Source organism: Anomalospiza imberbis, chromosome Z, assembly GCF_031753505.1.
Source record: "Anomalospiza imberbis isolate Cuckoo-Finch-1a 21T00152 chromosome Z, ASM3175350v1, whole genome shotgun sequence".
NCBI lineage: Eukaryota > Metazoa > Chordata > Aves > Passeriformes > Viduidae > Anomalospiza > Anomalospiza imberbis.
The window spans coordinates 44,281,628-44,299,091 of NC_089721.1; the positions used below are offsets into that span (position 1 = coordinate 44,281,628).

Consider the following 17,464-nt stretch of genomic DNA (forward strand, 5'->3'; position numbering starts at 1 on the left):
TGTGGGTTCAGATGGATATAATTGTGGCCTTCAGGTGTTTGTCTAAAGAATACTGTCTGGATTTGTATCCGGATATTCTTGGATTAATATTCTGAGACTTAGATCTTGTCCTGTCTGAAATTTAAATACCATTCCCTGAGCTAAAGAGAAGGCAAGCACCATTTCAGCCTCCTAAAATGAGTCCTTTATTTTGCTTCTTTAATTTGCCTTTTTTTTCTTTTTTCAAACTCGTATAGCCATTGAAATCCAGGCAGTAACGACCACATCATTTTTACAGCCTCACATGGATGAAGTACCTGTTTGTTCCTCAGTTTAATTCCCAAATTAATTATAGTTAGAAAGTATTTACATCTGCATCTCCATTTTTCTTAGAATATGTAAGAGCAGAAAAAAAATGTCCTTAGATGGTAGGCAAGAATTTGAAATGTGAACAACTTTGTGACATTTAAGAAGGCAAGTCTTTTGTCGCAATAACGTTGAGTTTTGTGGGGTTTGTGGTTTTGTAATTTTTTTTAATTTTCTGGTGGGTTTTGGTTTGTTTGGTTTTGTGGTTTTGTTTGGGTTTTTTATGTTGTTTTTGTTTGTTCAGGTGTTTTTTGTTTGTGGGTTTTTATGGTGTTTTGTTTGGGTTTTGGTTTTTTCTTTCTTCATTTTGTTGCTTTCTGAAATTATATCTTTGGTTTCAGGATTGAAATTTCAATTTTATTCCTACATGGAGAAAAGGGACATAAACTCCCCCACAGTGGGCATTCTGTATGGGGTTTTCTTCTATTTAGCAATCTTTGACCTATACCTCCCCTGTTCAGTGAGTAGAAATGGCAAGGTAACGTAGCTGAGTGTGGCTACAAATCTGCTCTCCATGTAAATCATGAAGTGAACCTGGAGGGGAGAGAATTCCAGAAATCTGCTAGTACACAAAATGCTTTAAAAGTATTTCTTTACAAAGAGAGCCTTTCTTCTACACCCCGAGTAGATATTAATTAGTTATAAACCTTAGTTTTGAGGTTGTTATTCACTTAATTATTCACACAGTAGTGCATGATGAATTCACAGGTACAGTTACCCTTCCATTGTACTGGCAAGGAGTCTTTTCTGTGAAGCAGAGAGAATTTTATGTCTAAAGCTCCAAGTTCTATAATTAGTTATACAGTAAAGTGTCGCCCTGATTTCTTAGGATTTTCTAAATCCTTCTGAGTTTACATTCTTCTAGAAAACTTTCTCACACAACTTTCTGTGAACAACCTATTGTTTTGCATTCTTTCATAGAGGCAGAGAAATTTGATGTACTGGTAGTTTGTCCATTGTCGTTGGAGAGGTGGCACATTCACCCTCCAATCCACTGGCACCTTTTGAGAACTATAAATGTTGGAGTTAGAGGAAATAAATTAGTCTCTTCATCGTGACCATAGCTGTGGTGCGTCGTTTTACCTTGTGTCCTCTGGGGACAGTAAAGGATTCAGGAAAGTGTCAAAACATATATAAGTGCTTAGAAGTTTAACCAATTAGCCTTTAACTTGTCTACCTGCATATGTCATTATTGTACGTGTTCTAGTATCTTGGTGGCATTTCTGTTTTTTCTTTTCTTCCAGATCATTACTAAATACATTTATGAACTACTGCAGAATGAATGCCACTTGAAGAAAGTAACTCTTCCAGTAAGTATAATTTATTTTTCTGAAGACATTGTTTTTTGAAACTGTACCCAGCACAGCCTGTGATCCCACATTCATATAAAGACAAGGTGTGCCAGAGCTCTGTGCAGGGCATTGTTTCAGGAGACTGCCTTTGCATTTTGCATGTGTATGCATCTGGAGATGTGGTTCCACCTGACTTCTCATGTGTTTGATTTCCCCAACTGAGCCTTCCTTACCTTACCAGATTCTTCAAAATGTGGTACTTTTAATAGGGGCACCATAAGCTTTCTGAAAAGTATTTGTGGATATTTTGAGCTGTCTACAGCCGGGTTTAGAGAACAGAAATGTCTTTGCAGGCGGCGGACTGTGCTCACATTCAGTATCAGTAAAATACTCCAAGTCATTTTTTAAAACAACACTTTTTCAGTAATTTGTAATATATATGTAATGTAAAGTGCTTTTGTAGCTTAGTGAAAGCATTTAATCAACCCTTTTAAAAGATGAAGTGCTCCCCCACATATCAGAGTGTTTATAAATACCTGTGATGTGATATGATGATGTTCAGATATTTTTATATTCTATACTGGAGAGCACAGGGGAGACTGGAGTGTGACAACACTATGTAGATTTTCCATCATTATGAAGGCTTATTCCTATGCTTTTTGAAATCTTTTGAATTGCTGTCATTCTCAGAGGAACCTTCATATTCAGTCAAGGAAAACTTGTTTAGGCTACAGAAGGAAAAGGTCTTTTGCGTTAACAGTTCTGTAACATTTCACTATTCCCATTTCCATTCCCTGAGTGTTGCTTAGGGAATGTTTTGATGACCTGACCAAACTACTTACAGTTTCCTAGAAGGCTTTTTCAGTGTCTCGTGGTCATAGTAGAAGGAGCTGAGCTATGAGGTTCACAGAGAAATCGAAGGGCAATACTCCCAGCTTGGTACTTGCACTAATGCCCTGTGAACCAAGACTGAGCAACCATTTCCCCACTTCAGATTTTATTGTGTAGACAGACATAGGATTGGGTTCATCATGACAGTCTGTCTGGTGCAGTGCTAGTTATGATCTCCAGCTTTTTGGCTAATTTTCTTTCTTGGTCCAAGAAGTATTTCCAGAAAGATAATGTGTCAAAAGACTTCTCAAGCCATGTCACACTTCATCTGTGAAACCATGAAGCTGTCTTTTATAAACTTTGAAGTGCCCAGATTTTAAGGCCATAGGACTTTCTTTGATTTGTAAAAAATAATATGAAGAATATGCATATAAGTAGAGCAATGCTAAAGCTGATCAATTAGCTCCCAAGCATGAAGATGAAGAAACTCGAGATAAGTATTACAGCACCTCCAACACCTGTGTCACACCAGTGGTGATTCATCTGCCTGGCTCTAAGGTTTGAGTTTCTTAGCTTGGAAGAGGAGTGGTCCTGGCTAGTTCCCACTTTTGGATTAATCTCTTTACTTGTATTTAGAAATTGTATAGTGCCAATGGATAGTTGTTCAGTACAGTTCAGTACAGTTGTTCAGTAATACATTTAAGCTATTCTCAAATGTATGATTTTCAATTTCTGTGAAATGTCATGATTTAATTGCATTTTGGAGCAAAATAAGAAAGCAAAAAATATGCAGGTGTCTAATTGTGAGCATTGTGGAAAGATTCACATGAGGTATGAACACCGTTCTTCAGGAGTGGCTGTTATGTGTAGCCAGCCACAGGAGTGGCTGTTATGTGTAGTCAAAAATAGGTTATGAAGTCATATACAAAAGTGAAAAATTAAAACAATGTATATGGAAGTTGAAAAATTAAAGCTGTGTAAAAGCTAGGTTTAAATCACCACTGACAGACTCCCAAGTAAGGACACAAAATTCTCTAGCTGAAACTAATAAAGGAAACTAGTAAAAGTAATAAAACAGCTTTTAGGATGAGAATAGAAGAGAATATAAATGTTGGTAAGTTACATGTAAAATCACAGTAAGTTCAGAAAAACCAAATTTGAGGAGCTTGTTAGAGTTGTAAAGGCTAATAATAAAAGAGAGCTGATAAGGCCAGTAGATGAACTGCAGCTAAAATGAACACCAAGGTCAAATAAAAAAAAACTAACATTATTAATTCCAATACTACTTGTCCAGTATAATTCTGAGCAACTGTCTGAAATTTGTCATATCAACAGAGGAGACCTGAAGACAAGTTAATATATTGTACAATAAACAAATTCCAGGGTGAGATTTTTTCTAAAACCTAGGGTTCTTTAAGAAGTCAAACATGAAGCTGCAGAACAACCAATTTAACTTATTGCCAAAATCAGCTAATAATAATAATATATTGGAGGAAATTAGTACAAGTTTCTTCAAAAAAAAATCCAGAATTCATTGCAGGTGCCAGAGATCACATGAAGAAGAAAAATCTTGTCAGTAAAAGAGTACAGATACTTCCAGTGAACTGTCAGCAAACTTAAATGCTTTTAAAAAGCACAGGAGAAGGTAGTCCCCTTAAGAGTTAATTGGTTAGAAGGGGAGAAAGGTGTTCATATTTTACAGATGAAGTAAACTGTTACCAGTGAAATGCTTTTAGGGCCTGACATAGTTGTAAGCAAGAGGGGAAAAAAGGAGATAATAAAAGCTAACAAACTTTTCTGGTTTTTTTCCTAAAATTATTTGGGATAGTTAAACCTAAAGCTGATTATGATGAGTTGGGAAATTATTTATTGATGCTGAATAACTGGATGATTAAATGACAGGAGATTAAATTCTGGTAAATACGAAATTATGGGAAAATAACTCACTCTGTAAACACAACAGTGGCCTCTAAATGAGCTATTAAAACTCAGGAAAGAGCTTGGAGTGATTGTGAGTAGATCTCTGTGAACATTAGTGAGTGCTCAATGGCAGTCATAAACCCTCAAAGCAAATAGGATGTTAGGAATTATGAGGTATCGAGAACAAAACAGAAAAACATCGTCATTCCACTCATCATGTGGGCCCTCATGTTAAACACTGCATGAAGTCTGGACACTATATCAAAAAGGATGTGAAGAATTAAAAAGAAATACAGAGGAGGGTTGCAAGGATGATCACAGGCATGAAGTTCTTTTCAGATAAAGAAAGATTAAACAAAGATTCTTCAGCTTGGAAAATAGATGGCTGAGGAAGGAATATGACAAATCTATAAAATCATGAAAGGTGAAGAGAAGATGAATAGGAAATGGGTTTTTGCCTTTTTCATAATAGAGAACCTAAGGGGCATCAAGTTTAAATTTTCAGGCAGTAGAAAATGTCTCTTTTCTACTGAAAGAGACAGTATTATTTCATATATGTCCCATTTATATTGTGGAACTCATTGCCACAGAATACTGTCAAGGAGAGAGGTATAATGCAGTCAGAAAAACCATTTGACGATATTAAGGTGGGATAGGTGCCTTGAACTATTTTACATGCTTGCCCAGTTGTATAAACTGTGGCTTGCAAGGTTCCAAAGTTACTGGCTGTCAAAGCCAGACAAGAATCACTCTATTACCACTCTGTTTTTACTGTTCCCTTACACAATCTGCCAGTTGTCAGAAACAGGACCCTGGAGCTTAGTCTGACCAAGATGGCTCATATGTATGTGTGTGTTTGTGTGTGTATATATATATATATATATATATATATATATATATACGACCTTTTTCCTTTTTATATGCATATTTTAGAGATAAGTACAAAAACTTTTATTCTTTTAACTTCATCACAGGTGATCAGAAAGTTGTTGTATTGGCTTTCCTTTTCCTGTCAGCTGATAACGAAGCTGGCAGTGCTGTGATTTTTGAATATTTGAAATATGTTTCAGGACTGTGTTAGGTGGAGTGTGCTTTTTTTCAGCATAATTTTAGTAGGGAATGGAAATACTATGATTCAAAGGTTTAGCATGATGGCATTTTATGTTCTCTCATCTTCCTTAATTTCAACCTTGTGCGTAAAGTCCAACTTGCTGTCTTTGTTTTGCTTTCATAGGTGGCAGCTTTAGTTAGGGATACAAAAATTAATTCATTTGTTTTCAGGTATGAAAGTAAGACCAGTTGGCAGATTAAGAGAGCTTGCCCAGTACTGTATTATGCCAGCATCTTTGACTAAACGATTCTGAACATTTTTTTCCTACGCAGCGAGGCCAAGATCCATGTTGAATTATTGTTACTATAAAGCATTGCACTTCTAATAGTGTTCAACATGTACTACTGGACTTTAACATTTTAATAAAGAGTCTCATATCTAGGAAGAGGCCATTCAGTTACTACTTCTAAAGTTTCTTTTTGCACTCCATCGAAGGTTATGTTAGAAGTAAAAGGAAGACCGCATTTTTTTTAGCCGGATGAAATATTTCTCTAGTTTTAGTGGCATAATCAATGATTGATCTTATCTCTTCTTTAGCTATTGAGGACAAACAGAATATAAACAGAGTGTGCTTCTAAGTTAACTGCATCTTTAACAGCTTCTGGGGAAGCATGAGATGGAAGTTTAAATAATTAGTAACATGTTGTAGTGGTTTTAAGCCTGGCTGGAAATTAAGCACCATGCAGCTGCTTGCTCAACCCTCCTTTTATCTCCCCCAACACCAGTGGAATGGGGAGGAGAATCAAAGTAAAACTTGTTAGCTGAGATAAAAATAGTTTAACAACCCAAAGTAAAATACAGTGATACTGGTAAATTATAAGACAAAAAACAAATGATGTGCAATGCCAGATGCCAGACCCTGATACCTGAACCCAGATTGGCCATGCTTCTGGGTAACTCCCCCCAGTTTATATCCTGGGCATGATATTCTGGGGTGTGGAATATTCCTTTGCCAGTTCAGGGCACCTGTCCCAGCCATGCTCCCTCCAAGTTTATTTTCCATACCTTTTCACTGGCAGAACATGAGACAAGGAAAAGGAAGTCCTTGATTTTGGATAAACACAACTTAGCAGAAAACCAAAATATCAGTGTTATACCTAAGTGTTATCGATACCATTCTTGTTCTGAAGCCAAAACACTGCACTGTATCAGCTACTGAGAAGAAATTAACTCTATCCTGGCTGAAACCAGGACACATGTTTAATTGGCAATAGCACTGAAATGTCTCACTTTGCAGAATCTTTTCAGTTATCAGTGCTTTCCTCTTTCACTTCAATAGGTAAAAGTTCACTGAAGAATTATTTTTCTTTGAGAAACAATGGTCTGTTTTCTCCAATGCATGTTCCTTTTGCCGGTTTTGTTACTTAAGTGAAGTTAATACTTGTTTGTATAATTTCCACAGATTTTAGGTTTGTTAAGTTAGTTGTGGTAATAGTCAAATGTTGTTTAGCTGCCTGTAATATTAATCAGCAGTTCTCAGTTTTACATTTTTGATTGAAAAATTCTAAATCAGGATTCTCAGTACTGTGTAAAGTGAGTTAGTGAGGTTAATGTTGAAACACATGAAAGATGACTTTTCATCTTGGGAAGCAAATGAGCAGATTTTTCTCTCCACCAGCTGCTCACAATTCTCACAATCTTTTATGGGTCTTAGCAATTTTAATTCCACTCATTTGCCATGTTCTTCCTCCAGTTACAGTTCATACCTACTTTGTAGGCTCAAAGCTCATAATTTTGTCACGTTTCTCAACGGAAATAAGAAAAATACTTAGTAAGAAAAATAATAAGAAAAATAATAAGAAAAATACTTGTGGATTTTCTTTCCTTGTCAACATTCAATCTTATAAACCTCCAATATATAGAATAAAAGACTCTTGGAACCCTGTCAGATCTCATAAATCTTGAATTAGTAATGGCTAATTGTTGATGTGGTAGCATGGATGACAATAATTTTAGATTTCAAGTGTAGTTTTATTTTACTCTATATATTTATAGCATCTGTGCAAAATACTAATGCACATATACTAATACTAATGTGCTGTTGAAATACTTTATAGACTGGTACTACTGTATTAGGTGAAAACTCATTTGGGACAGAAATCATATGGAAAAAGGAAGTTCACTGTTTGAAAACATTAAGAATCTCATAATATATGTAGAGATCTCACCATAGCTGCCTGCATTCATAAACTTAAAGGAATTATTGTGCATTAGGAAAAAATCTATGAAAAAGAAAATTAAACAGTAGTTTTAAACAGTAAATTATCATTATAATTTAGATAGGTTTAGCACACCTAGCTACAGATTACTGGAATTGTTTTCACCTGTTAATAACAATGTTGAATCAAATTGTTTAATTATAAAACATTTTCACCTGTTAATAACAATGTTGAATCAAATTGTTTAATTATAAAACATTTTCCTCTATTTATTCAGTTTAGATTTAAGTGATCAGAAGTCATTGACCATGAGTAGGTCTGGAAGAACAAGTGCCTAATAATTGCAAAGTATTTTATGTGGCCTAAGTGTGTCTGGCATTAAATGGCATTCTATGTTGATCTGTTAGTAAAGTAAGATTGTGTATAGGAGTGATTTTGACATGCATTCTTTAGGGAACGCTGGATCTAATAAATTACTACTGTTTAAAGTTAAATTAGCTTAACAAAATTCTTTAAATTTGTTTAATTTTGGGAAAATACTCAAAAGTAATTTTTTTATGATCTTGGTAGATAATTTCAGCTGTTTAAAATTAAATTATTTGCAGAAATGTGAACTAGCTGTATCTGCTAGTACATATGACTACTAAGTGCTAGTATTTCCTATATACTACTATATAAACTTTAGCACTTAAAAGTGATATAAGTGCTAAAACCTACAGCTAAGTTGCACATTAGTCTGAAATGCAAATCCACATTTTTTTTTCCTAACTATAGTGTTGTAAATATCCAGTTTATGGGTAGAAGTCACTTAAACCTTGCCAAGTACTATCTGAGATTCAGTGTTGGCTGACTTTTTACCTAATCTGTTTCACCTTTTAAGGTGTCAATACTGCTATTTCAGAAGCAGCCGCATGATCTGACTGTAGCCCTAGTCTTTTCAATAGAACATATTCTTTACTGTATTTTCTATTTTTGCACAAAGTGTGAGAGAAAGTGAGTACATTTCCTGTGCAAACTCTGAGGCATGTGAGATGTTACTTTATTTTGGAGCAGGGGAATAAGGTCTTCAGTGGTATGGCAAATACTGAGGAGAGACATGACCATTCTTTCATTTACAAATTTGTTTTGTTCAGGTAGCCTCATTGACTTCATTTAAAAAAAGGTTTGGTAGGACTTACATTAAAAAAGTCTGAAGATGCATGCAGAATTAATTTTTCCTATTCTATGGATAGTTAAGAATTTGTACACGTATATGAGAAAAAACTAATCCAAATAGCCAATTTCTTCTTCCTCAACATGGAGATCATAACCTGATCAGTTTTTCTTCTCTGTTGCAGACAATGTTCCTAGCAGATGGACAGTTAGGCTGTGGAGGTGGAGGGGTGTGGTGTACAGTAGGAGAGGGAGAGATTTGCCTGTTTTGTTCTTTTCTATGTATTCATATAGTAGAAAGAGAAGAACAAGTAGACATGAAGATTTGTTTTGCCCTACTGGTATTTACATCAGGATAGTTCTTTGATCTTGAGACAGGATTGCTAAACCAAATGTAAAAATTTTAGTTTATATTGAAGAAAAAATGATACTTATGTGATATCAGGTTGCAATTTGCTGAATATCAAAGCTAATTGTTGGTCTCTTCCTACAGCAAAGTAGCTAAGCATTGACTCTGGTACAGGAGGACTATTAATGAAGCTATTATTTAGAACCAAATAGGATTTCTATATTTTATTAGACCTATCCTATTAAATTTGTAACAAATAAATTTACAGTACTGGTTCCTATATGTATCGAGTTTATCAAGTATTTATGTTAAGGTGGCTGATTTGGAACTCTCCAGGATATTTTTTTTCGTATTATGTTAGAATTTATTGTTGCTTCAGGCTTATCAGAGGTGAGAAATTACTTCTTTCCCTCTTGCCACCTCCAATTGCTCATTTATGGACTTTCTTCCTTTCCTGTAAGTTTTTGTAAACAACTGATGTTTCAAAGCTTAAGTACACCTTTTACCCCTTTTCTTAATTTTAAATATCCCTTGGATTACTGTTCTAAAATGTGGTATGTTTATGTGTTTCAAAGTTACATTGTATGTTTTGCTTTATTTTTACTTAGTCCTGGGCATGCATGCATTGAAATGGTTGTTTAATGGTGAATGGTTTTTTTTATAAATTTGGTAGATAACTTTATAACTACAGATTTTCTTTCAAAGAATTATATTGATGCATTAAAATGTGTGTTGTGTGTAACTGCAGGTTGATGCAATTGAGACTGAACCAAAGAGCTTTATCTTTATGAGTGAAGATGCATTAGTAAATCCTGACAAGCTGTTGGTCTTAATTCATGGTAATGGTGTTGTCAGAGCTGGTCAGTGGGCCAGGAGACTCATAATTAATGAAGATCTGGACAGTGGGACACAGATACCGTACATAAAGAGAGCAATTGAGGTAAGTGAAAGTTCAAGGATGTAAGGTGTGTGCTGTGGATGTACCTGTGTGTGCCTGTGCATGAAGAACTGTGAACCTGTGATGTTTTAATTTTTTTATCAGTATTCTATATGTTTCTGTGTGATCATTGTATTTGTGATGGGAATACTTTTTTTGTTTTGTTGGAACTTTCTTCTAGAGGAACCAAGTTTCTGTCTTGCAGTAAAATAAAATTTAGTTGCATGTGACATTGTGTTGGGACCACCATGTAGTTTAATATGGCCAATACTATGACAAGATCCAGCAGCTGATGCGGTGCAGCAGAAGACACTACAGAAATTTATTACAATTTGGATTGTTTTCTTTTATATTTAATTTAATTTGTACATATTATTGCTCAATGACTGCTGTAATCTAACGGTAACATGAGCTTTCATGATAACAAGCAATCGTTTTTACTAGGCTTGTACTGAATTTATTAAAGGCACAGTCTTTTTCAGATTTGCACTAAATACTGATTCATTACTTATCAATATTTGACAATAGAAGACATTCATATTTTGTTGACACTATTTTGTTATATCTATTTGAGAGATAGCGGACAATTTCTGTTACGTTTTTGTCATTGGAACATTGCAGGAGTAATTCATCACGTGCACCCTGCTACGTAAAGAAAACTTCCTGTAGTAAACTTTGGAATGGCTTTTTTTAATTGTTACTGTTTCTATTATATTTGCCAAGTTAAGCTAATGTTCTACTGTAAATATCAGTGTTGTCATTGTTACTGTTACATATTTTGGTAGGTCATTAATTTTTGCAGTTGATGGATATTTTTTGCAGCTGTCTTTAAAATATTCAGGATAAAAAATGGTACTTTTTTCAATAAAGCAAAGAAAGAAAACATACAAAAACATTAGGCCAGTAAGTTATCAAAGCACCAGACTACACTTCGTGAGAAAAAGAAACCTAGCCTGTGAAAGTGAGGCTTATCTTTTCCTAACATTAAGTTTTTTATTCATTTTATTCATTTTAAACCAAGGTTCAGATTTAGACAGAATCAAACGTACCTCAAGATTACTGAGTGCCGTACAGATGTATGGTGGGTCCAGTATGAGACTCCTAGTGCCAGAACTTCTGGTTCCAAAACATTTCCCAAGAAACCCAAATAGCTGTAGTTACTTCAATTTTTATACATGCTTTTGTACGTGTTTACATGCTTGCATTTTTGTTCTATCCTAGGGATGCTGCTGTGTTGGGTAACATGATAGACTGAATATTTCAAACTGGGATACTAACCCTAATTTAACACATCATTTTTAAGGGTTATTTCTAGTTGAGTGGAATTATATTTCTTTTGCTGGTTTGTTATTTTTATTTATTTTCTGCAGTGATTTTTGCCAGTATGACAGAGATCAAACCTCTATTTTCTCAAATGGCTGTTATACTTAAAACCAGATTATTTATCTCTGCATTTTGAATGCTTCTTTAAAAAACAATACAGGAACAAGTCCCAGTTGTTGGACGAGAAAATGTTTTTACAAAAATGTAATCATTAAATAACATTGGTACATCAATCTTTGTGTTCTAATCTTCGAGCTTTTCCTTAATACGGTTTTTTAATTTGTAGTTCTCTTTAGTTCAGTAATTCCAGCTACTGTAAAATCTACTTCTCTTTTTGTGCATCTTAAAATTCTGGTAAGTATACTAAATGTTTAGGACACATATAATTTACAGTGATTTTTTTGCATGAAAAGTGAAGAATAGATTGTATTCAGTTGTATTAAATCAAATTAACTTATGTCATTAAATGTGTTGCTATTTTTTTGTATCCTGTAATCCCTGTACTGGGAATTGGTTTTGTATTTGGCTAGATAAGGCAATATTTTATGGAAGTTGGACTGCACTAAAAGTATTTAGAATCATTTGGTTAAGATTAAAAAGAGAATACATATAGGTACATGCTGATATCCTATCAGCTTCAGGCACAGATCATATGAATTGCATTTGTAAATGCAGGAAATTATGGTAGACTGAGTGTAATGACTCCATATAATACAAATAATGGTAAAAATTGCATCCTTTTCTGGCGTTCAGTCCTCTAGTTGATTTAGTCACTTATGTCACTTATGAAAATAACTAGCCTAGATTATAAAAAGCCTGAATGAAAATTGTGCTAGTCCCTCATGCAACATTATTTGAAGTAGGGAATTATTTTCCTAGATGCTTCTATGTTTCTCTCGGGGTCCGGGTGTCAGGGTGACCCTGAGAATGGAAAAGTCCTTCTTCCCAGCCTGCGCAGCCAAAGAACTCTGAATGCGTAGGGTTGGCTTCTCAAGGCTGTTTATTTTCTCTTATCTGTAACATTCTTTCTCTGACCTGCTAAGCTCTGTCTAGCAAGTCGGCCATGGCACTCTGTGTGCCCTCTAGGGCGGTGTTTGCATTTTATACTAAAAACTACGTGTACTATGTTTACAATAATGTGCTAATATCTATCATTTATGTTGGACAGTGTGTCTCTACCTTAAACCAATAGAAAAGTGTCACCATCACACCAAGACATGGAGGGCAAGGAGAAGGAGAAGAAGGTCAGGACACGCCCAAATCCTTCCATCTTGTCCCCTTGAACCCCATTCTAAAAGGCCCCAAAATTCTACTTTTTCACCGTGGGTTAATTAAACTACCACACTACTCAAACCCTTGTGGCTTGTAATTCCTCATACAAAGTTGGCAGGTTTTTTTACGGGCTAAAATTGAAGCCACAGGTGTTTTTGACTTTGTGCCAAGGTCTCTGAGCCCCATGCCAGGGTCTCGAGACAGCCAGGACAGCCAGAGGGATGTCCTGGATTCCCACATGTTTCTTCTAAGGAGAGGTCTCATTCTTGAATGAAACCAGCAGACCTTATCAAAGCATCAGTGCTGATGACAAGAGAACATGGATTTTTGTTCTAGTAGACTTACGTGAATTTGAAGTGGATAATGATATGTAGTATTTGAAAAGTCCCATGATCTAATGTGACTTAGCAACACATGCAGGCATTGCAGCCAGCTTAAAACATTTACTGAAGATAAGGTTCTAATATAAAAAATAAAAATTGAGAATTACAGCAGTAGTGCTTGAATGTCCTATATGCAGGAACTAATTCAGAAATACCGCTTTTCAAAAAAAAAAGCCCACACAAGTCAAAATCCACCCTCTAAGTAGGCCAAACCCCACAACTCTACTGCTTTTCTCTGTGCTTCTGTTCTCAGTTCAATTCTTGGAAAAACTGAAAGCAGCTGGGGTTATCAGTGAGCAGTAGAATGAGCAGGATGAACTGATACTTCTAGACAGGAAGTTAAGGGAAGAGTAGAAACTCTATCTGATGCAACACTTTTGAGGAAAAAAAGAATTAAGAAACCCCACTTCTCAAGCATGTGTGGAACAATGGAGCAATGTACGGACTTTAAATTTTGTATTTTAAAATGCTAGTATTTTGGGGCCCCTGCACATTGCAGAGAAAAGATTTGGAGAGAAAAATAATTCAAGTAGCTAGAAATGTGTTTTTCTTTTCATCTGTGCAATTCCTGTAGGTAATGCTTCTTGTTCCATGTTTTATATCTACCCCTATTGTTTAGATTCAGTCTTTTGTGTAAGAGATATTGTGACTAGTTGACATGGGTTTATGTGAAGAGATAACATTATTTTACTAATTTGAAAATTTCAACTTGCTAGTGTAAAAGAAATGTTAAAATGTGAATGAATATAAAGAGAACAAATAAGCAACTAGATAGAGAACAGATTGTTGGAAAAGAATGAGAAAATTGTACACAATGTGAAAAACACATGTAAATACATTAAAATGTGGTAGGACAAAACCTATTTTAGAAAAACAAGTATGAAAAAGAAAAATATGCTAATAAGGCACTAAGAATGTAACAAAAGCTAAATTAAAACAACTACTTACTAAAAAATATATTTAAAACAAAAGAAACTGGCAATGTCCTGTAAATACAGTATAAAATACTGCATAGATTTGCTGCTTTGTTAAAATAGAAATTTTCTACTGAAACTTTCTCTAGTGGGAAACACTGATTTTTGACAGAAGCAGTTATGTGGTGTATGAGAGACTGAAGTCCAGGTCTCTCCCCTGGAATGAGTGACTATTCCATTTATAATGAGAATTCTGCTCTGAAGATATTCCACTTTTTATAAAAAAGTAACTGTAAATAATATAAATAAATAAATGCAGATTAAAAGAGTAATTTTAATCTGTCTTAAATATATTTAGCCTAAATGGCTCATCCAGGTTTGTACAGTGAGGGTCTTCTCAGATGAGTTATTGTTTAATCATGCATTCAGTAACTGAAGTAGTGCCAGGAAAAGGTGATGAAAGACAGAGTCAAATTCTTCAATTTAGTGATGAGGTCATATACTTGGCATGTCAACAATTAAACATTTTACAGTCCTGGTTTCATAATGGTTGTTGAGGGGCTCCCTTGTTCACTTTGTTAGGGAAGGAGAGGCTGAAGTTGTACTTAGAGAGGAAATTTGTTCACTGGGGAAACAAGCTCAGCTTGCCTTGGTTGGACATAGTGAAGAGTTTGGGAGTACTACTTTGTTATCTCTCCTCTAGGGAATAAAGAGGATATCAGCTTACTGCATAAGTACAGGGAAATACTGTGTTTTCTGACTCTTTGGAAATTCAGTAAATTTGTTACCTAAGACAGCTGTGGTCCCAGGGATGCTCATAAAATTCAACCACAGCAACTGTCACTTATTTATTAAACAAAAATTAAAAACCATCAAAGAATTGTTGCCTTATTTAAAGTTCAGATATTAAGATATCTTAGATACTTGTATTATTATTTAAATGAGAATTGATACTTGACATATAGCTAGAAAATAGGTTCTTCAAAGAACCTGGACAAGTTTTTAGAAGAAATAGAGCAGCACCTAAGAATCTGACTTTACATGACCAAGCAAAAAGCCAAAGCTTTGCATGAGATGGGTATTAGCTGTGGAAATGTTTCCTTAATAACTGGAAAAACATGGTTTTCAGTTTCAGTTGTCTGTTGTGTTTATCTTACTCTTCATTTTTTTATAATCTCTGTTCTCTTTGGTCAAAATATTGTCATTCATTTGTAGAAAACTGTCAGGTTGGCAATATTTACTAAGAATTGGTGAGGGTTATTACTTTTGTCAGCATGCAGTAATATGTCATTAGTTTTGTAAGGCAGTTGAATGGAACAACAAAATCATTCAGTGTAACAGCAGTAAATTTTCCCACTATAAATTTTATGTGATTTAGTAGTCTTAATGCTTCATAACTAGTATGATAACACACACTCTTTTTTTATTTTCTATTTCAACTTCATAAAAATCAGTCAGTTTCAATAGTGGATATTTACATATTGTTGCCCAGAAATTATGTTAAGTTTAAATTACAGTAACAAAAAATATTGCTAAAAAAGCTTTTACATCTGAATTTTTAGTATAGAATATCTTGTTAAACAAACATACTTTTTGGTTTGGTTTGGTTTGGTCTTATAGTTTATACAAATTTAGCATAGTATCAATAATAAGGGCAAGTGACACTTTCTGGAAAAAAAAACAGTTGACATTTCACTGCAGTTAGTTCTGCCACGGAATACTAATATTCATGTGCCTTTTATGTCTTCCATGTGTATTGTTGCAGAAGGATGTTAAAATACCTAATTTATTTATTAATGGTCAGTTACAGTGCCAGAGCAATCATAATCTTATGTGGGTTTTCTACTATATCACTGAACCATCGACTTTCACTAAAATGGGCAATAATTTGCTCTACTATTTTATTTCAAATGCTGCTTTTCTGACTGTGGTATATCTACTTGACTTACTCATTCTGTTAAACCATAGAACTAGTGTGGCTTGTAAAGTCCTTTTTTAGCAGAGAAAACCTGTGTTTAGAACTCCCACTTTTGTGGTAATTATACTAAGAAAACTTAAGAGTTTTTGGATGATCTATTGAGATCTCTCTAAAAACGTAAACACAAATCACAGTGTATCTCTAAATAATGAGTTGCATCTAATTGGTTTTAAATACTCTGGAAAGAAAATTTGAAAAGCAGTATATTTAATTACTTCAAAAACATTTTTTTGAGGGATTAATAATCTCTCAAATTCTAGTCACCAAGCAGATAGAAGGAAAATTTGCACAGTTGAAAACAGTATTAATTGATCGCAAAATACGTAATAATACATGATAAGCTGTATAGGACTTAAAATGTTAAGCCAGAAATTCAGGAAAAGGTTAAAAGCTTAGACTAATATTGAGCTGACAGGGTATATAAGCCCACACCAGCCCCCGTGCCAACAGAGGAAAACAATGAGATGACAGCTCTACTGTTTGGAGAGGGGTTGCTAATGACAGCTTATTCCTTTATGATTTCAACTCTTGACAGAAGACAGGTCTGCTTGTTGCATCATGGCAGATGTATCATTACCTTCTGGCCCTGTCATGACTGAACTGGAAAAAAAGCCACACACTTACAATTCTAAAAGACTCTTTGGAATTTAGTGCATCCTTTCCCAGATACATTTGCCATTGTTGTGTTAATTGTGTATATTGCATTCTTACAGTTTTCCAGGGTACATAATTTGATAATGTAGAGATATTTAGAGATTGCTTTGTCTTCTTTTATTCTGCTGGTTGTTGTGTTTTAGACTCCAGTAGCACCTTGTGTTATTTCACTTGTACTTTGTCACTGACCTAAGAAAATCACTGTTCAGGATAAGAATACTTGGGTAAATGTGGCTTGAAAATATTTTTTTCTCCAGTCAAACTATTTCAGCAATTTTTTAATTGGGTAAGTATTAGATTAAGGACACACAGTGAACATTTAAAATAGTCACTGTCATTTTAAGGAAAAAATTTAATATGAGTTTAAATTGCCTTTTTTATCATATGCATATTAGGATTCTTCCTTTCCCCACTATGACCCTCCCCCCCCATTCAACTTGTTGGATACCCAACAGTGACTCTGGGGACTTAAAAAAGAGTAAGAAGGGGTGTGGATTTTTGAAAGTATGTCAAAAGCCTTGGGGTTTGGGTATGATCAGAATTTCAATAGAGGTTGAGATGAGTTTAAATGCATAGAAGGGGAACATAAAAATCTTGTTTAATTTCTGTCATGTTGTTCTTTTTTAGTCACTCTGATGTCTTTTTCAAAACTGCTTTTCTCTTAAGCTTTGTGGTGCTATATTCAAGATCTGGGCTTTTTCCTCTTTGTATTTCGTTTTAACTGCTGATCCCTTTTCTGTGGTTCTTCTGCCTTTAATATCAGCTGAAGCGGTCTGAATTGCTGAATCAAAGCCATTTTGGGAGAGAGACAGTGTTTAAGATTGTGCAGGGTGAGGTTCTCTGG

At 34.7% G+C, this 17,464-nt stretch overlaps 1 protein-coding gene across 2 annotated transcripts in view; it reads left to right on the top strand.

Annotated features, from left to right (window-relative positions):
• Nucleotides 1-17,464, top strand: part of ARB2A (ARB2 cotranscriptional regulator A) — a 237,664-nt gene that overhangs the window by 33,365 nt on the left and 186,835 nt on the right. For both annotated transcript variants that reach the window (XM_068175708.1, XM_068175709.1), the window contains exons 4-5: nucleotides 1,590-1,655; nucleotides 9,908-10,099. In XM_068175708.1, coding sequence (XP_068031809.1) covers nucleotides 1,590-1,655; nucleotides 9,908-10,099 — 258 coding nt within the window. The remainder of the gene's footprint in view (nucleotides 1-1,589; nucleotides 1,656-9,907; nucleotides 10,100-17,464) is intronic.